The sequence below is a fragment of the Neolamprologus multifasciatus genome, chromosome 17 (genome assembly GCF_963576455.1).
Source record: "Neolamprologus multifasciatus chromosome 17, fNeoMul1.2, whole genome shotgun sequence".
Classification (NCBI taxonomy): Eukaryota; Metazoa; Chordata; class Actinopteri; order Cichliformes; family Cichlidae; genus Neolamprologus; species Neolamprologus multifasciatus.
Genome location: NC_140455.1, coordinates 32,576,507 through 32,600,087, shown reverse-complemented (window position 1 = coordinate 32,600,087; position 23,581 = coordinate 32,576,507). Strand labels below are relative to the sequence as shown.

The 23,581-nt window shown below is 42.4% G+C and overlaps 1 protein-coding gene across 5 annotated transcripts; it reads right to left on the bottom strand.

Moving 5' to 3' along the window:
• Window positions 1–2,369: 2,369 nt before the first annotated feature.
• On the bottom strand, window positions 2,370–23,570 carry LOC146499686 (DENN domain-containing protein 2A-like). 5 transcript variants are annotated; one of them, XM_085137492.1, is made up of 20 exons: window positions 22,486–23,078; window positions 20,435–20,506; window positions 18,217–19,347; window positions 18,035–18,126; window positions 17,556–17,650; window positions 17,248–17,460; window positions 15,424–15,517; window positions 15,288–15,332; window positions 14,998–15,194; window positions 14,771–14,880; window positions 14,511–14,580; window positions 14,129–14,206; window positions 10,176–10,316; window positions 9,479–9,627; window positions 8,715–8,892; window positions 8,566–8,607; window positions 6,942–7,050; window positions 5,104–5,373; window positions 4,501–4,587; window positions 2,370–3,568 (listed from the first exon to the last, which is right to left on the bottom strand). In XM_085137492.1, exons 2-20 carry the CDS (start codon window positions 20,491–20,493, stop codon window positions 3,537–3,539), a joined length of 3,192 nt encoding a protein of 1,063 aa, XP_084993618.1. In that variant the 5' UTR covers window positions 20,494–20,506; window positions 22,486–23,078; the 3' UTR covers window positions 2,370–3,536. The 5 variants fall into 5 exon arrangements, with proteins under 5 accessions (XP_084993618.1, XP_084993617.1, XP_084993614.1 ...); XM_085137491.1 differs by having other exon boundaries at window positions 15,288–15,338; window positions 22,486–23,077; XM_085137488.1 differs by lacking the exons at window positions 2,370–3,568; window positions 22,486–23,078 and adding an exon at window positions 23,443–23,570 and having other exon boundaries at window positions 4,239–4,587; window positions 15,288–15,338.
• Between the last annotated feature and the right edge of the window lie 11 nt (window positions 23,571–23,581).

The following is a 23,581-nucleotide window of genomic DNA, read 5'->3' as shown; positions in this document are numbered from 1 at the left end:
CTGTTATGTTCTCCATATGCTTTGATGGCTCCTCCTCAGAAGAGGGGTGGTTGGGGGAGAAATGATTCAAGCCGCTGGCATGTATGGCAGTGCTGCAGCTGGACAATGCACCTGCAGCTCTGAAAAACAAGCTGAAGGGTGCAAGTTCAGGAAACTTTCAGTGCATCTGAGTGTGTGTGTAGTGTACATCTGCATGCATTTTTCAGTGTGCATGGTCAATCAGAGTTTCTCAGATATCAAATTCTTCCCTAATTTCTTACTTTTCTTCAGCCAGAATCAAGCAAGTTGAACTAGTGTGAGATGTTTTGGACTAAATAGGAAGGTTTCCCCAACTTTCAGCAAGCACAAGCGCACTGTATGGACATCCCCCCCAGGCACCGTATTTGTGTAGTGATAACTTGAAAACCCTAGGCACATATAATTTGTGCAAAATGTCATGCAGCACCTGGGGTTTAGAAACACCCTGAGCTTTTTTTCTTTTTTAAAAAAAATCCAAATCCGTCTGGAGTCTAACCACAATGCCCTTTTTGATTTAGGGTTGTGGGAGAGAAGGTAGAAAAAGTTGAAAACAAAATGGCAAAAAATGATATAGCACTTTTCATTTTGATTAATGCAAAGTGCTGCTTTTGCTTGCCGCACCTCCACGCCCCCATAAATGACACCATAAATCATGTAATTAGCAGAGGCAGCCTCAAGAGAGTTTCGAACACTGGTTTTCAAGCCTCGAAATGAGGTCGGCGTATCTCTGAAGAGATTTTCCAGTTGAAAGAGCTGCTGGTTTTAATGGGCCATGATATTTGTATGATTTTATTTCTGCTGAGAATAATGAGCCTACCTGCAGGCTTACATTGTATTGCCAAGCTGAGCCTTGCAGCAGGTAGCTGTGCTCAAGTCAGGGTACCACTGTGTAGCATCTCTTAAAGGTGGAATGCAGTTAGGTATTAGGCACCCGTGAAAGGGACTTAGGGAGAATTATCGAAGTTTCAACAAGCTATTGTTGCCTCTAAGTGGCAGATAAGAGTCCTCTCTCGCTGACTGAAAACACATGACATTTGTGTTTGCAGCAGTGGGAGATATTCCACTGGGAGGTTTGCTGTGGAAATACACCAGTGCAGGATGTAAGGCTTCGGGGGTCAACCCCTGCTGACTGGAATTAATCGGAACCATAATTACCTCCTCGCTAACGAGCTGGTTGTCCTGAACCGCAGCCAGGTGTCAAGCAGGAAACAGTATGTGATGCATTGGGTTTGGGGTTCACCCCTCTCTACACACACAAGCGCACACAGACACACACACATACTCATAACTCCAAGAACCTGAGTGGGTTGAGCAAACATTCCAGCCGCCGTCCGTGCTCTTCTCTCACCACATCCATTCATCTTCCTGAGATGACTCCTGTCCCACAGCACAGCAGCCTTCCCACCTTGGGAGCCAGATAGGAAGTTGTGGTATGATTTTCACATTTGTTACTCTGTGACAGCCCGACTGAACATGTGTATTCAGGGAACACGTGTTTTTATTGCCCCCACAGCCCTGTCAGAAGTGCTTAACTATCCCTTCATCGTCTCTCATCTCCATGTTCAAATTGTGTATTTGTGTTGACTTTGAACTGGATCTTATATAATGTTGTTGATTAAATGTGACTTTGTATTTTTCTAAAATATTTTCATGTCAACTGGAAAGCAGGACTGCAGGGCGCCCTCTGGTGCAGCAAACTTTGCAATAACAAAACTCATAGCTTGCTTTAAGGTGTTTCTTCCGTTTCTTTTTAATCTTTGACATTTCAAAAAGCTAAATCACTGAAATTTTGGCTGGGTTCGAAAATGGGCAATAGAGGACAAAACTGTTTTTGGCCTCTATTGCCCTCTAACAGAATCTCATTAACCTCTTTCCAGCTGAGCTGATGGTGCCAGTTGCTCATTTCAGGACCAACAGTCCATTTAGTAAATTATGGTCATTCTAAGGGTTAGATGGGAGCATTATATAGGATAGGCTACTAATTTGTGTTTGCCAGGTCATCAGCCAATGATTATATGGTTTCGCATTCATGTCTGCTCCATATCTACACCCAGTTTCAAAACCCTAAGATTATGTCAAAAATGTTTATCTCAAGCCTTCACAATGGGATTTCACCAAACAACAGGTGATGTCACTGTAATTTCTCAGAGTTAACCTATGAGGAATTGCAGTTTTTGGCACTTTTGTACTCTACACTTCAGCCCCAAAGGCTGATTGGCAAGTACTGAAGTAAATGTGAACTGTGTGAACTGTGTGGGTTTTAAAGTCTGGTGTGTCTGTTTAATATAGATTATGCACTTTGGCCATCTGTGTTTAGAATCAGCAAGTGTGTCAGCGGGCCTGTGTGTGAACTTGCCATTTACAAGGTAACAGGTTAGGGGCTCTCAGGCGTGCCCAACAGGCAAGGACTGAACACACCATCCCTAAGACAATACGCTACTATGCTCTGCTCTGCACCTGTGTTATGTTTTCCTGCTGACAAAGATGTTTCCTCTTTGTGGGCTGAGGATCTGCTTTGTTTCCATGACTCAGAGACTAAAATAGTAAAGCTGCCACCAACCCTGAACCAAGGCTCTTTGTAGTAAAAAAAAGAAAAAGAAAAGAAAGAAAAGGAAAGAACCAAATACCTTCAAACGTACAAACACATCAGCCAGTAGGGAACTGGTGGCATGTGGATTACTCATGTTATAAAACTGGCACACAAATGCTGAGTGAGTGCAATTCCCTCGGCGTTGATTCTCTTGTTCCCAGCGTGTAACAAACGGAAATTGTAAAATTTGCACCGTGTCATCGGATACGTCTTGTGTTTACCATAAAGTAAGCTCATCATTTGAAAATGTGCAAACTGGAGGAGGAAGAGAGAGAAAAGACATTTACAAAAATGGCACTGAGAATCTAAACATGTAATGCAACGGTTGTATGACATATTGGCATTTGCTTTGATGGCAACGAAAAAAATATGACAGCATCAAGACAAGAAATCACCACAGCATAGCCAGAGGATATTTATTCAAAGTGCATGTGATGTTGTCATGTTATGAATAAAAGAAAACTGAAATGCTATTTGGTGTAACTTTGTGGTCAGTCACTGTCAAAATATGTCTGAACAGAAAAAATATACTACTGCCCCCTGGTGGATTTAAAAGATTACTGCGAATGCTTCTTTCACTTTAACTTATATTCAAATCCAGACTACCACTGTTACTACTAATCAGTCTATTTATTTCCCATTAATCCAGGTTAATTCCTCAGCCATATGTAGCTCACAGCAACACGCCAAACACAAAACCAGACATGCATAAACTGATGATGTCTGAAGAATCCTGTTATAAAAAGGATCAACAAGGTTTTTCATCTGTGTGACATGCAGCAGCATTTTTCCCTTGGCAGGATTAATTTGTTTGCAAAATCCCTCGTTCAGTGACATAAATCAGGATGAACAAAATTTGGTTGTGTTTTTCTTTGTTACATTAGTAGTTCTTCAAGACTTCCCTGGTTTCAGTGCTTTCTTTGTTGTATTATTTCTTTGAAAGAAATTTCATTTTGTTTCCTGGAACAAAAAAAAGACACACACAAAGTGATCAAAAGTGAGAATGAGCCCAAAACAATATTTTCCTCAAAAAAATTAAAGGAACAATTTGAAAAGTAATGTGGTAGGAATAAATGCATGCCTTATCTTTGATCAAAATAAAAAGTATCAACCTACAGAGGGCTGCATTCAAAGAGATTTCAAAAATCAAATTGGAAAAAATGATGCAGCAGGTTTGTCCATTTTACTGAAATTTCATTTATCAACTCAAAATAGTAGTCAGTAGCTTGTATGGTGCCTATGTGCTTGTATGCATGCCTAACAACGTTGGGGCATGCTGGTGTCCTGGAGGATCTCCTCCTAGGTCTGGACCATGGCACCACAGAGCTCCTAGATGTGGGAATCAGCCAATGGTATCAACTCCTTCATCCTTCAGGAACTGTCTGCATACTCTGACCACATTAGGCTGGACTCACTGCACCAATGTAATGTCTGACAACGGGTCTAAGGATTTCATCCCAATACCTAATGGCAGTCAGAGTGTCACTGCCTATATGTCAGTCCTGCTAAGAGCCATTCTAGAGTAAAGTCTGTCTGCTATAATCTCCTCCATGTTCTTGAGACTGTGCAGGGAGACACAGGAAATCTTCTGGCAATGGCACGTATTGATGTGCCATCCTGGAGTAGTTGGACTATCTGTGCAACCTCTGTAGGGTCCAGGTATCACCTCATTAGTGATACTGACCCTAGCCAAATACAAAACTAGTGAAATAAAAAAAGTCGCCCTGTTGTTAATTTCACCAAGGCAACTGAAACTGTTTAACAACCCCCTCTGCTACTTAACTGACCAGATCAATATCCTAAAGGTTTCACTGACTTGATGTAACACTCTCATTAAGAAGAGTTCCTTTAATTTTTTTTGAGCAGTGTATACAAAGCAGTTGTTTCCTTACCCAAGCCTTTGAGAAACCTGTTAACCCTCCTATGTTCATTATCATGGATAGAATCCAGATACTCTTGCACTCTCACTTCAAACAGTCCTGGTGAGATTAAAAGAAGCAAAACAAAAACAATCATGAAGAGCTAGAAGAACCCATCACCCATACCCATTAAATTTATCCATCCAGTTTCTCAGATTTAGTAACCTGTCTGTAAGTCACCAGTCACTTATGGCCAATCAAGAGTTACCAGTTATTCTAATTATGATGTCTTTGGACTGGAAGATGATGTAGTACTTGGAGAGAACTGGAGAAAGTGCAAACTCCACACAGAAAGGCCCCAGATGAGGAGTTCTAGACCTCAGGCAGTCGTTGGCTGCAAAAGGATTCTGACCCAAGTATAAAAAATCTGATTTAAAATTATATTACTTTGACCAATTACTTTTGAGCCTTTGAAAATGGGGGATAAAACAACTCAAAGTGCTCTCAAGGCTTTACTATGAGGTATTACAGAGAAAACCCCAACAATCAGATGAGCCCCTATGAGCATACACTTGGCAACAGTGGGAAGGAAAAACTCCCTTTCAACAGGAAGAAACCTCTGCTGTGCCTCTGTACCTCTGAGAGCCTGCCTATGAAGCTCCCTCTCCTGGATGAACCAGCCAAACATCTGCGTCTCCATGAAGATCTCCAAGAAGCGGCGCACGGTTTTGGATGGGATGGCTTTGCGAAAACCCTCTCGCTGAAAGAAGGACGAGGCAGGGGAGGAGGATGAAGAGGAGTAGCCGTCCTCCCTTTCACCGGTGATGAAGAGAGGATAGTGGCCTACCAGCTCCACAAAGAATCGAACAAAGGCCTCGGACACAATGGTGCTAAGATGGCCTGAGTCTGGAGACAGGATGTTAGACGTGGTAATATAAAACAAAACAAAGTCGACTTGCTGATCAACCATTTACATAATGTTCAAAAAGATGTTTACAGAAATGTTTATCTTCTAGTTCAGGGGTCTGCAACCTTTAACACCCAAAGAGCCATTTGGACTCGGTTTCCACGCAAAAGAAAACACTGGGAGCCGCAAATACTTTTTGACATCTAAAATGAAGATAACACTGTATATATTGTTTTTTACCTTTATGCTTTGTGTGAACAACTAAGGTGTGTTGCTTATGAAATCCAAGAAGTGCTACAGAGAAAATTAGATTTTATTTATGTAATCAACACATTTTCAACTCTTAAAGAAATATAACAAAAGGAAAGACACCCAGCTGAACTAAAATGATCCATGTAGCAAACAAAAACTGTTGTGAGCCGCCACCTTTATATCGTCTTTGGGCTTTTGGAGCCCTGACCTGACTTTTAAAAAATAATTGGAAAAAAGCACTATGATGCTAAAAGATGAAAAATAGATATTTGCAAAATTCTGCCTAAATATGTATTTTACCAGGTTAATGCATGCTGCGGGGCGTGGGCTGCAGCGCCGCTGCAGGGGAGGCGGACGCACCTGAGCGACACCCGCAATCACGCCTCGCTGCCTATTTCGCGCTATCTGTGCTGTTGGTGGTATATGTCAGGCTGTGAGCTGAAAAGCTACAGGCGGCTGTATGCGTACAGCAACCGTGTGTAAAGTGGTCAATAAAGAGATGCTGAAAAGTGTGTTCATGCAAACATCGTCGGGTCTGCCGTGATATGTTTACAATGGGACTTCTGCTCCTGAACCTCTGCGCACAGCATCTGCAGATCGGGGATATACGAAGTCAGTTTACGCAGGACTGTAAGCTGTCATCTGTCAGGCGTGAACAGTGTTTGTCTTTAACATAGTTCACGGTGGAGAACAGCTGCCGACATAATGTGGATCCGAAGATCCATAACTGGCCTACCTGGGGTTTAAAGTCTCGATAAATGCACGGCGTTTCGGCGGGTATACCAGCTTCCGCGAGTGTGACTATTATTTTGAGCGATGAAAAAAATAATAGAATATAATTTTATTTTCATATTTCAATATCACAATAATCTTCCAATTAAGAACTACAAGTTAAAAATAACTAACATAAATAAAATACACTTCAGCTAAATACTTCTAATTTATTTTCCCAAACCACGCAGAGCCGCAGTATAAGGACTAAAGAGCCGCATGCGGCTCCGGAGCCGCAGGTTGCCGACCCCTGTTCTAGTTAGTCTTTCTATCCCTTTACCCCAGTATGAATTATTTCATGACATTCTAAATTATTAGGGGATCAAGCGTTTGAACTACAGTGACTACTGACTTTTTCTCTGGCACCAACTAAAACCTGGTGGTAAACATGGTAAATATACAGCAAATCCACATTAAAGCACATAAGCGTTGTCACCACAAGCATGTTTGTTTTCTAGGTTTAACCATAAAGAAGCCTCAAAGCCACCAAAGAAGCCTCTATGACACTGTAGAGTCATAGAAAAAAGTCCTCAGTTTGACTCACCGCTGCTTGTATCTCCTCCTCGCTCATTAGCAAGCTCTCTTCGCCTCTCCAGAACGTTCTCCAGAGCCGTCTGAAGCTTAGGTGGCAGGATGGAGTCTTCATCGTCCAACTAAATGTGAGATAACAGGAAAGAAAATGTATTCATAAACCATAGATAGATAGATGTAACCTTAGAAACGTTATGAAAGATAAATATAGCCTCTAGATTAGAGCAGGGCGATATGACCAAAAATATTTATCACGATATACATTTGAAAATTTGCAATAACGATATAACTGACGATATAATTGACACGAGACAAAATACTTTACAACTCCACAACTTTATTCGTGCAAAAAAAATGTATTTTCACTTAAACAAGCAGCTGTTTTTTATGTGCATTAAAGTTATATAAAAATGTAACAGTGCAAATGCAAATTCCTTGCTGACAGTTTAACCAAAAGGCATTTCCAGTGGAAACTGGCCGACATATCCTCAGCATAACCATGTGTAATATCCACAAAACTTAAAAAGAGGTTATACACACACAATATGTAATATTATGTTGAAGCACTGTACGTATCACTCCGCGAGGCTCCTGGCTACGATAGCCGTAGTGCTCCGACAATCCATCAAGCGGTGCGGCTTCGTAGCTTAGCAAAGTCGTACTAAAACATTTGACAGATTTTCGAGCGCCGTGTACATAAAATCGTTTCGAGGTCAGTAAACACAACCAGAATTCATACATAAAGCCCATTGGATTATAAGGGGCACTGTCGATTTTCAGAAAAATCGAAGGATTGATTTTAAGTGTGCCGTATTTTCCAAAAAACACGGTAATAACGACGGCCCGCTAGCATGCGCTACCAAAAATAGTGCTTTGTTGTGTATCTGACGGACGAAAGCTAAACCAGTTCCACACCACTGAAGTTGCAGCATTTTTACAAACCAGTTCTGGTTCATCCGTTTCATTCAACGATCCGCTTTCGCCCTTCTCGTTCTCCGTCGCCGCCATGCTTTTTCCACCGTGTGCGTATGAAAACAAAGGCCCTGCGCATGCGCATTTTACCCATATTCTATCGCCATATTTCATTTTCTTATCGTTGCCCGACATTACACCGGTATTACCGTGAACGGTATGATATGGCCCAGCCATAAGTGAAGTCAATACAAAAAGTGCTTTAAACTTTCTGTTGCTGCAAAAGCACTTACGTTATGGTATAACCACTTTTGATTTCTTTGCTCTATGACTAGCTAAGAACAGTTATGGAAACTTTCTGCCACTGAAAAAACAAACATTTTTTTGTCGCCCAGAAGTCAAAGTTTCAGGTTATTATCTTAAAATCTCAACTTACTTTAGACTTCTGTGAATATAACTAGAAGTTTTAACTTCTGGGTGACAGAAAACATCTTTTTTTTTTCAGTGCTGGAAGCAAGCTTCTAAGAAGTCACATACACACTGACCATTTGAAAAACAATACACATTTAAGGCTTTTTTTGAAAAATAAAAATAAAAAAACACCTTTGGCTACAACCCTTTTCTTTGAGAAAGTCTTGGTGAGGCTGAAACAATTTCATCTACACAGATACAGAGTGTGACAAACCATAAACACACACACACACACGCCTTTAAAAATATCTGACCTGTCTGAGAAATCGACTGTTTCCAAGATCCACAACCAGAACCTGTACACATAAAAAAAAAAGGTTATTTCTCTGCACAGCAATGTACAGCAGCTCATAAGTCATGTATTCCTATATGACTGCAGTGACACTTGTATTACTCCTCTGACCTCCTCCAGGGGCAGCTCAGTGAGTTGGGGCAGGGAGCTGGACAGCAGGCCCACGATGAAAGGGGTTGGTGTGCAGACGATGTCGAGCATAGCTGAGGGCAGCACTGGGATGTACGTGTGCTGCCATACAAAGGGGTAGAGCAATGCCACGACTGCATGACAGCATTGGGAAAGAGTACTAAAGGAGGGAGCAGAGAACACAACAGTGGAATATTATTAAATTGAGCTTTTAATGAATTTTAATGTTTAAAACAAACAAAACTGACTTTCTTTTTTAGTCTATATGAGACAAAGGAGAGAATTATCAGTTATTCTCACCGCATGAGGGCACCACAGTCTAAATAGAGACTAGCCATTCTCTAAAGTAATACCATTGCCCTGAGAGAAAACCAAGGCTACATACTTCTTTCATTTACATCACTGCACTTTGCATTCCTGTCTTCTACTACTGTGGCTGATCTTTCTGACTCCCAGTGGCTTTCAGCAGAGCAAACAAACCAGTCCCAACACGTCAACAACTCAGCTGGCCTTCCTGAAAATAGCTCTCTGGTATGTTCCCTGAATAAAACTGGGACTGCCTTAAATTTATTTAAAATTGTGAGTCTGGACCACCCACATATCCTGTAACTTTATCGTAAAACACCCCTGCTACTTTCAACTAATATTTGCCATTTACATAACTGCATAAACAGTACAGCTTCATATATAGCTGGAAGATATGGATTTTGGTGTACAGACAATATGACTTAAATGAAGGGACAAACCTGAGCTTGTCTGCTGTGAAGATGACTCGCCTCTCGAGCAGCAGAGAGCCAAAAACCCTGAGAAGCAGGCGCAGACTCAAGCAGGAGAACAGACATTCAAAATCCACATGCTCCAGGCGTGAGTCAGAGGGTCGACAGAGCTCCATCACCTGAGAAATCAACGGAGATTAGATCCTGTCAGCTTACTCAATGTAACACCAAAGTTGTGTCTGATGGACTGACAAATCCATTCCACCATTCAGTTCTAAATATGTTCATTTCAAGTCATTTTAATCTGAACTACTTTCAGCTCTAGTTATGGTTAGCGAACTGTATAAGCTGTTCATCCACAACTGCGAGGCAAAAATGCAAAAACATTTAGCCAGCAAATATTTTGTCAAATCTTTACATGTGTGGGAAAAAATGTAGTAAAAGTTCCAAATTACTGGGTGTCAATAAAGGTTTCATTTTTTTTGCAGTGTTTTTAGATGAAAGAAACAAAACTGGATGAATTTTGTACAGTGAGATTTAAATTTCAAAATCTGGTAAAAAAAAAAAATGCCAATGTTCTTAGCAGATTATTTGATTTATTATTAGGATTCCAAATAGTTGGAAACCACTGCTCAAATGGACTGCTAAAGACATTTTTAACTATTTTATCTGACTTTTTCTTACAGTTTGTTACTATTTGGGGGATGGGGGTTCCACTGTCGCTCACCTCAGTGCCTGAACCGGGAAGAAAAGTTTTGATGGTGATGGTTTTCCCAGGAGCTGGAAACTGGGCCTCCATGATGGCTCTCATGAAAGGCTGGACCAATGCAGGAGACAGAGCCCTGCGCCTCTCCACCTCATCCAGCACCTAGAATGCGTGCATATAAAACAAGCTTGATTTCATTTATAATCTGTACTCCCCAAATTCCACCAACATATTAAGTTTCCTTAATCTAACCACCACTCTCTGCTCCTCTCTGCTTACACCCTGCTCAGGAAACAAACCCCTTGAAGCACCCAGGTCATTAAATGTGGCCAGATGATCCTCCAGCCACAGGACTGTTTTGACAGACTGGTCCATCTTCGAACAGCAGGACATGGAGACCTTTACTCAGTCTGTCCCTGTCTACAGTAAGTGCTGCATAGAGAATGTGACAGTGACCAAAACCATCTGGGTTTTTCCTTACCAAAAAACCTTGGATGATGAGTGACGTACAGGCTCTGATCAAACTGATCAGACATGGTTCTGGATAGTAAGACTACACACCTTTGGAGCAGGAGTCACAAGTTCGATTCCCACCCGCTATCCAGTAAGGGTCCTGGCTAGACCCCCCATGCTAAAAAAAAAAACCCCAAAAAACCAAGCCCTGGAATGCTGCAGCTCGGACACAAGCATTTCACTACATTGTGTATGTGACAAATAAAGGTTGTTTGTTGGTGTCACTCAGTATCAGATCCCCGCAAGGCTGCGTTCTCAGCCCCCTTGTCATGTTTCGGCTGTGTACAGGCAGGAGAAGGACCCAAACGCAAAACTCACGACAACGAAATTAAACTCAAAAAGCTGATTTATTGCAGAATGGCATGGAAAACTAAACTGGGACATGGACAAACTGACACGCATGGAAACACAACCATGAGGGAGACTACGACACTGACAAAGAGAAACACAGGGCTTAAATACACAGAGGGATAACGAGGGAATGAGACACAGAAGGAGAGCACAGCTGGGAGTAATCAGGCTGGACGAGACAAGGGAAGCAAAACTGAAAACACTCACATTAGACATGGACCTTCAAAGTAAAACAGGAAACACACTGACTGAACTCTAAACATGCAAACTTAACAGCAAATGAGAAGACAACATAGGGACCAGAAACATGGTATAAAAAGGTCACAGTAGACACAACATTGAACACAGGGAAGCCATATTACAAAGCCAAAGAACTAAACCTATGATAACCATAACTGAAATCTAGGGAAACAAGAAACAGTACAACAAAGGACTCAAAACATAATCCATAATATAAAAACACAAGATCTCTTCAAAATAAAATAGGAAACATAATGAGACGCAGACATGACAACCAGAACTTGACAACGTAAGACACAGACATGAAACACATGAAGAGCAGGGGAGACTTAACAGGGGTTGGAAGACACAAGGGGAATCTAATAACAAAGAACTAGAAAAACTCATGAGTTTAATCATATAAACATCCAAATAAACTAAACTCAAAACACTGGGTCATAAGACCCAGGATCGTGACACCCCTACTCTACACCAACCCATCTAACCATTGTTATTGTCAAGTATGCTGATGAGACCACTGTGGTTGGGCTCATCTTTGATGGAGATGAGACAGTGTATAGGGCGTAGGTAGAGAACTTGTCCCCCTGGTTCTCAGAAAATTACCCGAAGCTGAACATCCTTAAAACAAAAGAACTCATGATGGACTTCAGGAGGCACAGGCAGGTCCACCACCCTCTCATCATAAGTGGAGAACGTGTGGAATCTGTCTCCAACTTCATTTTTCCAGTTACCCACATCTCCACCGATCTCACTTGGACCCGAACACCAACGGCCCTTAAAGAAAGCCCCGCAGCGGCTGCACTTCCTCCGTGTCCTGAGGAAGAATAACTGGGACCAGAAGCTGCTGCTGGCCTTCTAACGCTCCTCGGTGGAGAGGGTGCTCTCCTACTGCCTGGGTGTTTGGTACACAGCGGCCACTACTGAGAACAGGAAGGCTGCGCAGAGGATAATTAACACCACCCAAAAAAAAAAATCAACGCCTGCCCTCTGTCACCCCTGGAGGCCATCGCCAGATCCTCCTCTCCCAGCAAAACCAGAGCCATCATAGGTAATCCCTTGCACCTCGCCCACCACCTGTTTGACCTGCTGCAACCTGGTCAGTGCCTCAGGTCAGTCAGGTCGCACACCTCCAGACTCACAAACAGCTTCTTTCCCTGGACCATTCAGACTGTTAACAAGCACTATCCCCCCCACACCCCACCCCTGCCCACTCACAATACTAATCTGCGCCATGGTCTGAGTAACCCTCATCACTCAGGCCACTCACATACAGACTCTTCCACTATTTCCAAGCACTTTGTCTCCAATGTGTCCCTTTCTCTTTTTTTGTATATATCCCTTTTGACTGTATATATTTTTCCTGTTTGTTATTTATTCCCGGTGTCTTACTATCTATACATTATTCCCAGTGTTGGGGAGTAACGGAATACATGTACCGCCGTTACGTATTTAAAATACAAAATATGAGTAACTGTATTCCGTTACAGTTACCGTTTAAAAAGGTGGTATTTAGAATACAGTTACTTTGTTGAAATAAATGGATTACACGGCGGTACTTTCCTGTTTCATATTGTCGCGGGTCAGGACTGTTTGGGTTTTGTTTGACAGCTACGTTCTGTTGTTCCAGGCAGTGTTGCCAACTCCTCAGTAAGGAAAATCGCTATTGGTTGTCCTAAAAGTCGCCAGAAGTCGCTAAATGACGTCATCACCTAATTTGCATAATTGGTCATGCTAATGTAATTGTAACCTACGCTGCTGGAGAGAGAAATAACATGTGGAAGAGACATAAAGTGAGTAAAAAACGTCCTAAATGCATTTAGAATTTATTTAGAACTACAAATTAGATTTATTTTAGCAATTATTGTTTTTTTTAATGTCACAATTCCAACCCTGCTCCTTAATCCGGGCTTGGACCGGCAAAAGTGACCCGAAATAGGCACTCTGGTGGAGTTACTTTGTGTGTGTGTGTTTATAAGTAGTTTTAAACCTGATCCACAAAACAGCAGAAGAGTAAAAGTCGCTAAGTTGGCAACACTGGTTCCAGGCGGCAGCGTTACGGTTGCCATGGTTACAGGGTGACGCTCTCTCTCTGCGTGTTTCCTGGGTGAGAGAGCGCCTGTTGTTGTTGTTATGCTAAGCTAATAGGCAGAATGCTACAGGCATAGCTCTAAAGAATGTAGCATCATAGGCAGTGTAGTCCGTGCTGCAGGGAGAATGGACTGCCATACACGTTATGTGTCTGTGAGCGAGGGAGGGAGGAAAAGGAAAAGTATGAGCTGTCATCGAGCAAAAACGGGAGCTGGAAGCATGTAAATATAATAATAACCACTGCAGCCAAGAAGAGAGCCTGACGAGCCCAGTTGTAAGTAAGCTATTGAGACTCGACTGTACACCGTGTTCGTGTTTTCCTCCAAAAACAATAAGTTCTGTTGGAGCAGCCTTTCAACGCCTCTCTCTGTCTCTCGCTAGCAAAGTGACCCACACAACAAAGTAAAGCTAGTTTTCGGCTACGAGCCCGACACAGAACCCAGAGGTCCCTTTACTACGGTTCGGAGCCGCGGACCTTCAGTAACAGTAATAATTCACAGCAATAGTACATTCATGTAGTTGTAAACAGCATGATAATATATTAAGTAATCCAAAGTATTCAGAATATGTTACTCTCATTGAGTAACGTAACGGAATACGTTACAGAATACATTTTGGGGCATGTATTCTGTAATGGAATACATTTTAAAAGTAACCTTCCCAACACTGATTATTCCTACACAGTTGGTGTGGAGCACCCATAATTCTGTTGTACATGGACATGGACAATGATAATATAGGGTAATAAAGGGCAGAAATGCTATCACTGAGGAGTGATTTACCTTGGAGAACAAGTTGAAGCAGCCAAGATGGCTGACAATACAATAGACCTCTGGCAGACGTTTGCCTTTTCCACTAGGCTGTGAAAAAAAGATGAAAATATGTCACATAATACTCACTAGTGCACTCCTAGACATGAGGACAGACTAGTATATAAATCAACAGTATTGCAATACACACACTCCTCCTAGAGAAATGCATAAGCAGAAACACATGCGCACCCGCACATACACAGTTCCCAGTCTCACACATTTCCGCCCAGAGTCTGAGATGGGCTGTTTTCCCACAGGCGCAGGCACACTATTCTGGTATGCTTATTTACTCAGCCGTCATTGTGGTATTTAGCTACTTCCTGTTCGGTGACGGCACACGATTTCTATTTACCAGTAAACGCCGGCAGTATCCGAACCTTCGGCTCCCATCCACTCCAGTCAAAACAAATGAGAACATCTCACTGCGAGGGATGAGCCATGACAAAAATGTAATTAGTGTATTTTTACTATTCAAAGAGAAAATACACATATACTGTAAAAGTCAACACTAATAATGAGATTGATAGTGTTTCCCGTGGTATAAAGAGTTGAATTTTCAGTGTTTATTATATTGAGATAAGTGTGGCGCCCTGTTCATTTCACACTCCTCACCTTGGGTATCTCTCCACCGGCTCCCAGTCTTTAGCATCAGGAAAGCAGAACTGAGGAATGATCCTCAGTTGATCCTCCGTCTCCCTCATGAACTTGAAGGTTCGCTCCAGCTGCAGTTAAAATGAGGTGAGAGACTTAAGATCAGTTACCACTTCCTGCATTTCTTCTTTTTTAATGTATTTGGTCTTAAATTAAACTACCACAAAAATGAGCCATGATTCAAGGACCTTAGGAGGGAACTGCTGTGTGACCTCTGGTAGATAGTGCGCTCCAGCCTTTGATTTCTGCAGCGACACAACCAGGAAATATTCAAAAAGTTTGCGCTGATGGAGCTCCTGTTCGAGCGAGTGTCTTCTGGTGTGGACCTGAGCCTGGCTCGGCTGGCTCAGTATAGACTTCACCGACACGAGACGCTGGCGGTGAGCTGGAAGAAAGGATGTAAGTCAGAGCACTATTATCCACCTCAGTGTGAAAAATAAAGAAACAATGACAGATAAATGAATAATTGAAACCCTACCTTTTGCTCTTTCTTCAATTTCACTCTCAGAGTCACTGTTCTCATCTGTTACTGTAAATTAAAACCCAAAAATACAAACTTACTAGACAGTAAAATAAATATTACAATCAATTTTCATCACTTTTAACATTGTCACCTCTGCCCGAGCTTGTCTCAGCATAATGATAGATCCTTCTCAGATGCTTTTTCCTGGACCGAGTTTCAAATATGCTGTTGATCCTGAGTACAACCTGTCCAAAGGAATAAATAAAAATATGTCTCAGTGCCAGTAAACACTACTGCGTGATATCTAGGGATGGGTACCGGTATCCGGTGCCATGATGGCACCGGTTCTGACATAAACGGTAGTAACCAGACCGAAAAGCAGCGCACATTTCGGTGCTTTATTTCGGTGCTTTTTTCCCTGAGCTGTGATACACTTTCTTCTTCCTTACATTTGTATTGGCGGTTGGCAAACAACTGAAAGGTGCATTACCGCCACCAACTGGTATGGAATGATACACTTTAGATTCTAGCCAATCATTTTAAGTTTCCGAGAATAGTAGGCGGGTCCAGGTACGTACGTTCTTTTAGAGCAGAGCTACAAATTAAAAATGTCCAAGGCGAAGCGGTCAAAAGTCTGGCTGTACTTCACAGCAAAAGATGCAAACTCAGCAGCTGCAACAAGTGCTTTAAGGTGATACTGTGATACTGTCAAAGGAGGTAACACCTCAAATCTGATGAAACACCTGGCGACGCATAGTGTTTTTTTTTAAAGCCGAGAAATGCGCCGTATTTGATAGCTTGCTGCGAGACCTCACACCGAGCACATCTACTGCTTGTGGGTTGCCTGTTATCGGACCCGGAATTAGCAACATCCCCCAAAAACCCGAAGAGGAGAGTCCTGGCCCCTAGCCCTGCCAGTGTAGCAGAAATGATGACGGATGATGATGGCAGCAGCAGCCGTTCTTCTCTGCGTGAGTAGCTTAATGTTGTTCGTGTGTAATTTACGTTGAGTAGGCTAACCACGTTATTACATTAATGCATGTAAGGTGAACAGCAAACACCATCATAGCTACATGCAGCTGTCTTCTTGTTTGATGGCAGATACTCCCTTCACCCTGGCCAAAAAGGCTAAAATGACCAAAGAAAAAGTGGAAAACAGTTAAACATGAGAGGTTTTTGGACAAAGTTTGTGTTTTTTTTCCATTGTTTAAGCACTGCTTCCAGCCAAGAATGATACCATATATGCCCCATAGCTGCAGAAAAGGCTAACATTGTTATCTTTTTACAAAAAAAACAGCTGAACATGAGAGGTTTTTGGACCACTTTTGTGTTTTCCATTCTTTAAGCACCGGTTTGAGCACCGTTTAAGCACCGGCACCGTTTCAAAAGTACCGGTTTGGCACCGGTATCGGATAAAACCTAAACGATACCCATCCCTAGTGATATCTGTGTCCAAAGAGGCTGTATCTGAAAATATCCAAAAATGGAGGCAGTTAGAATTGGAGTTGAGGGTTATGGTTATGGTGTGATGATGTTTCCATGTCACAAACTTATGACATGATTGGTCCCTTGCAGAAGCTGGATCAACATTTATTTTGATTATCCAGGAACAACACCAACATAGTGATACCTAATCTAATGCAACGTTCCATTTGCTTCGGAAATCAGAACTGGGAGCAATGTCACCCCCAACTTCAGTACATTCCAGTAGGAAAGTTGAAAAAGTAAGGTAAAACTACTAATGCATCACTAGCAAAACAGTGCAGTGCTTGTTTTTTCCAATTAAAAACACCAAATCAGTGCCCAGCTGTTGTCATTCCAGTAAAAAACTAGCACTAACCATGAAAATTAGTCTGAAGCCCGGGCAAAATAGTATGTGCTTAATAATTTGCCAGGCTTAATAAAAGAAACCGACTGTTCAACATGGATGTGATAAGATTCTGCAGCAAAAAAAAAAACATGCACAAACACATACCGTCGGTATCCTCCGGCAGGTGCGGCCATAGGAATCCCCGGGCAGCCAGGAGGCTTGTTCAGGTCCGGTGGGGGTAGATGGAGGGCTGAGCTGGCGTGGAGATGAAACACCTCTACTGCTTCCAGTGCTATGGATCTGCTGGTTGGTTCTCCGCATGTCCAAGAGCTTAAAGCTTCTGCCTGAATTCTGCCTGAAGAACCCTGGTCTGGAGGCCTATGGACAGAAAATAAATAAATAATAATAACCATAACTATTTCAAACTACTGAAACCATGTAGTTGCTGCTTCAAGTTCAGGGTATACTTTAACCTTAGCCGTGTCAGCACCAGGAGAGGAAGGTAAAGACTGCTGGGAGCATTGGCTCTCCAACTCTATATCCTCATATGGGTTCTCATTTGACGAGTCTGCAGAAAAACCAGAAGTGACGCATTTGACGCAAGTTTTCAAGCATGTCTGATAATTGTGCACAAAGTTAACATTATTCAATATTTTACAGTGAAGCAGGGCTGCAGTCCTACCATGACACTTTGGACTTAATTTCTGATGCAGTAAAAGTAGTAAAGTAGTTTACCTGGCAGTTTTGAGGAGGGTTTTTTTTTACACGTTTAACAAAAATTGTACTCATGCTGAATTGTTTTCTGCTGAATACTGTATCTGCATGTTACAATTAGCATGTAGTAGTGGAAAAAACTCAGCTCTGGAATCAACTGCATCCCCTCTAACTACACTTCCACTACAATTTGCTCATAAAGGCATTCAATGCAGGATAATGCAGGTTGGTGTCTGACCCAGGATGTCTTCATAGTGATGTTCCTGAGACAGCGAGCGAGAGAAGAGCAGGCCATTTGACCCCGCAAGGTCTTCGAACTCAAAGGATCTCCTGTCATCGTGAGATGAAAGCATGAGTTAATACATTACATAGAGCTGGCATAACTTCACCAAGAAAATAATCTTTCTAATCCATGGATACCTGTTGAAGCTGTCCCGGACTCTCTCACCTCTGGGTCTTCCGTAGATGCCAGAGGGAGGTTTCAAGGACGTTTTCGAAGCTACTGACGGTAGTGGCGGGAGGTTCCTCTGCCCTCTGCCTTGCCTCCTTCCCAGGGTGGCAGTAGCTGGGTGCTGGAAGGTTCGTTGGGGTTTAGGGACGGGGTTGATGGGGGGTGCACCTGGCTCGGCGTACACATTTTCATGCTGCTCCTTCTTTTCTTTGGTCCCAGATCTTGCAACTGTGCTTCTTTGAGCTAAAGCTTCAGATTCGTTTTTCCTCACCTCCAGCTGCTTGTCCTTGCTCGGTGGGCTGAAGTAGTTTCCAAGCTCTGGGGGCATTTTTCCATGGTTCCCCCCCATAGCCTCCAGCTTTTTAAAAAGACTGAATACAGCTCTCTTCTCATGACTCGTCTGGTCTGCTGCTCTCCTGTCGATGCTTTTTTTCAGGGTTCCCACCTGCTGTTTATCTGTCGATGTAGGCGAACAGGGCCTTGAATCCCCAAGTTTTTCTACATTCTCCTTCTCGTGTTCTTGTTTTTCTTTGTGAACTACAACTCTTTTACAGTCTTCCCTCACTTGGTTGCTACCAGGCTTGCTGATATTGAATTCTCCTCTTTGCTGTTTTGTGGGTTCAACCGGTGAACAAGGCCTGGAATCTCCAATTTTTCCTACATTTTCTTTCCTAAGATCCTGCTTTTCCTTATGGGCTACTTTTGTGCAACTTTCTGCACTCTGCTTGTCTTCTATACATTTATTGTTGCTTTTTGGCAGCGAGTCTGTCCTTTTTACACCGCTACTTTGGCCCACGTTATCCGAGGTTAGAGATGAATGAGTGGGTTCCTTGCCCTCCCATAGTGAAATCTTGTCCCTGATGCTGCAGCCATTTGATCTGGGCAGCTTGACTCCTACTAAGAGAGCATTGTCATTGCTCTGAGGGTCAAAGGTCGACCTCCTGTGGGCCATCATGGATGATTCTTCCTTCTGGTTAATGAGGTTTTCCAGTGGGGTAAAGGGGTGTTTTAGTGTTCCCTCTCTTCTGTGCTCACCTCCCTTGTTTTCTACTGAAGCGAAACAGAAAGCACTTTCCCCCACCGGAGAGCCCCTCTTTAGCCTAAAAATAAAAATAGCATTTTAGAAATGCTTGAAATATAAAAGCACATAAGCAAATCGCACATTATCACGTGACGCAATGATAACTTCCGGGTAAATCGAACAACCCAAAATGTGTCTTGCACTGGCTGCTGTGCTCTGCAAGTTTAATGTCATTTTTTTCAACCACACGTGGGTGTTTACATACAGTTTATGCATGTAATATATTGTAATGATTGTGTGAAAGCACTGCGACAGACTGGCGACCTGTCCAGGGTGTACCCTGCCTAGGCTCCAGCGCCCCAGTGGACCCTGAAAAGGATAAGCAGAAGCAAATGTATGGATAGATGGCTTGTGTGACCATATTTCACGCCGTCACGGCCAGCAGGAATAGAAACCATAGAAAAGAATGGCTTTCAGAGCACAGTTGTGTTTTTGTCCCCTAGTGTGTCGAAAAAAACCCCTCAGCTATGATGCAAAATTGAAGCATCTGCAATAAAGTCAAATAAATATACTTTTCCACGTGGAAGAACAAAGAAAATATAAAGCGAACTGGAGGCTTGGGTAAATCTGTAGAACATAGTCTACCATCTCGAGCTCGGGTCTCCTGGAATAACACGTTAACATTTATTTGGATTTTTTTTAATGCATACTTTTCCACATTCCCAAATTCAATCAGAAAATTTTAAAATAAATGGAATACCAATTAAAGAATAACCTACTGCTAGCAGAGTTCCCTGAACTTCCCAGTATGGTCACGATGACTGCCAGCTAGGGGACATTCAGTCTTTTTCTGGACAGTGGGAAAATCCATCCTGAGAGTAAATGCCAGAGGACAAGCCTATGACCGAGCATCTTCTCATCGGCCTCGCTAAATAAACACATGCTTGGATTGGAGCCCATTTCATCAAACTGTTATGTTTTAATAAATAAACGGGAGGAAATGGGAAGCCTTAAGTTGAAAGATCTTTTCTGACTTTCCCTTAATGGATGTAATGATTAAAGGGCAGCCTAACAGGGTTTCTTATTTTCTCAGGGCTCACGGAGAAATTTGTGAAGGCCCGTGTCCTATTTTAATGCCTCACTGGTAAACCTGGTCAGATACAAACCTGTTGATAGTTGAGTTGATGTAATCTTGCTTTGTTTTCATTCTCTCAGCGGCCTCCATGATCACTGCACACCTGGGAGAGAGAGAAAGAGAGACATAGAAGCAACTTTTGTCAGCATCTGCTCTGATTTTGCTTGTTCGTTGAGTTGCACATTAGCGGTTGTTGTGGTTTTGCTCCCACTGACAATAGCTATCCGGCTTTACACTCTTATATAGTCTTCACATTGCATTTTTAGTAGATTAAACATTAAGCTGGTAAACTTCAGCATTCGGGCCACAGGACAGCTGGGCAAAATCAAAGAAACCATGACAGCCAGAGACTCAAGTGCAACTCCCCGAAGTAGTTCATCACACTAACTAACACTTCATTCAGTAGTCATTTAGGGCCTGCCTTCTTCTTTCCTCTCCTTTAGTGTATTGTAGTATACTCATCTTTCCACCACTTCCAAACATTTGACCCCTGCAGTGACAAAGCTGCTGTGCAAATTCTCGTACTTTCACATCTTCGAGGTCAATGTTCTTGCAGTTCAGCGTCCTCTAAAACAGGGCTTGGTGATTTCCCATATGTGAGGCCCCTGCCATCATTTGTTTATTGATATACACTCCAAATGATATGACAGATGTGCATAAGGACTACATACCACCCGTAAGGCTGTAGGGTAGCTGACTGGCTATAAAAAAAGCTACACCATTTACTAGAAGATACATCCTGGCAACAAGATACACAATACTAGTTAGAATTAGAAAAAGCACCACTTTAATCTTACTTTCTTAGCAAACATACAATCGGTGGCCCCTTTAGGTACATGTTGCTTGTACCAGGCTGGATCCCTTTTTACCATCATGGCCTTAATTCTTCACCGACAAGGTGCTGGAAACGTCCCTCAGAGATTTTGGCCAGGTACGCTGTGGTGTTTAACCCTGGAGAAACCATGGGGTCAAATTTGACCCCATGGTTTCCCTAGTAAACCAATGGGGTCGGCTCTGACGTGTTTGGCTAGAAATATCCCCCAAATCACTACACCACCAGAACGAGCCTGAACTGTTGATCCAATGCAGTATGGATCCATGCTCTTATGTCTTCTGATACTACCAGCTCACTGTCACAGTAGAGGATTTTTCAGTTATCAAAGGAGCTTGCAAGGAAAGCGTCTGGACTTCTTTAAGTCCCCCTGATGGAGGGGAGGATCATCAGGGGGTCCTTTTGTCCCTCTGTGGGGGGATACTCCCACTAGGTTTATATCTGGGACTCTCCACCATTTGACCTTAGAACTGAAGAAGCTTCTCGGATGAGAGGTGAAACGTCTTCAAGTAACTTAAAGAAGTCCAGACGCTTTCCTTGCAAGCTCCTTTGACTACGATGACCTGGATGACTGAGAACCTTCACAGACATTTTTCAGTTATCTTTTGTCCACTTTTGGTGAGCCTGTGTGTGAACTGTAACCTCAGTTTCCTGTTTTTAGCTAACAGGAGTGGCACCCGGTATGGTCTTCTGCTGCTGTATTCTGTATTCTGCATACCTTGATTGTAACACATGGTTATTTGTGTTAGTGTTGTCTTATTAAATTGAAGCAGTCGAGCCATTCTCCTCTGACCTCTGGCATCAACAAATGGATTTTTGCCCAGAGAACTGCCGCTCACTGCATACTTTCTCTTTGGTGTGTGGGAAAATATAAGTAGAACAGCAGTTTTGGAAGTACTTGACCGGCCCGTCTGGTATCAACAACCCTTTTACATTCAAAGTTACTTAAATCACCTATCTTCCTCCTTCTGATGCTCAGTTTAAACTTCAGTAGGCCGTTTTGACCATGCCTAAATGGCCCAAATTGCTCTTATGTGACTGGCTGATGAGATATTTGTGTTAACAAGCAGTTCAGCAGGTGTGTCAAACAAAGCGTAGGAGTGTATATTTAGATACAGTGAAATTATATTCTGCAGTAATCTGTTTCTTCTGGCAAAGACAAACTCATCGGCACAGCGCATATTCTGCTGAAATCAGATCATTTCTAACATTATCTCCTTTCAAATTAAAACATTAAATCCGTTTCTTACCTCCTTTCGCTGCACAGTTTTCATCTGTTCATCAGTGGAATGGGAGCACAGTGCATCCCATGCTGCTATAACAGTATCCATTGGTATAACTTCCAAAACAGCTGTAGTGTACAGTTTATATGCCCAGGTTCAAATAGATTTTCTAAGCCTTGAAACAATTCATCGACTGCTTATCTTAGTGAGCCTTGAAGACACAGTGCTGAACGTGCCCCCCTCTCCCTGCCTTGCCTCTAATCACCCTCTCTCTCCCCTCACCCTGGATATGACTTCCTCCCTCTCTCTCTCTCTCTCTCTCTCTCTCTCTCTCTCTCTCTCTCTCTCTCTCTCTCTCTCTCTCTCTCTCTCTCTCTCTCTCTTTCTTTACTGTTGATTCACTTAGAGCTGGCTTCAGAAACGAGCTGTGTACGAATGAATGGATGGATAGATGTCTCTTGATGCTAACTAAAACTATTTCATCCCATACTTTACATCGACAAGCTGTGTGGAAATTTGTGGAATGTGGGACAGACATCACGGCTTTTCCCTCCAAATCCGAAATTTACTGGAACTGTTTTTCATTCCAGCTGCTCGTGCAGCTGCACAACCCCCCTCCAATGATTTCCAATGACGTTACGTTCACTGTCATACAGAAATTGATAGGAGAACATGTAAAAAAAGGAAAATTCTACATTTGTCTGTACTTTTGACTGTCATTATGCAAATGTTTGATATAAATATTTATGGGAGCGTTTATTTACATTTGCTACATATAAGCGTGGATTTAAATCCTTCAACTTTTAAACTTCAATTTTACTCAAATCTTTTAGCACCACACCCAACCGCGTACCACGTTGCTCTTGCACGTGAATGGACGTGAAGCTTTGGATCTTTGAGAAGCTAGAAGGCTTTGTAAAAGTATTACATACATATGTATTAGCTATACGATATGATAAATCTACATAATTGCCAAATGCTTACCAGAAATGTAGTGCTGTCCAAGTTCAAGTGCTGCAACCCTGCTGTAAACGGACTTTTTTGGCGCTGCAGTTTTTAAACTGTAAATACATTTGCTTGTAGCCAATGAAAGTTGGGTTCTCGCGAACAAGTGGCACGGCAG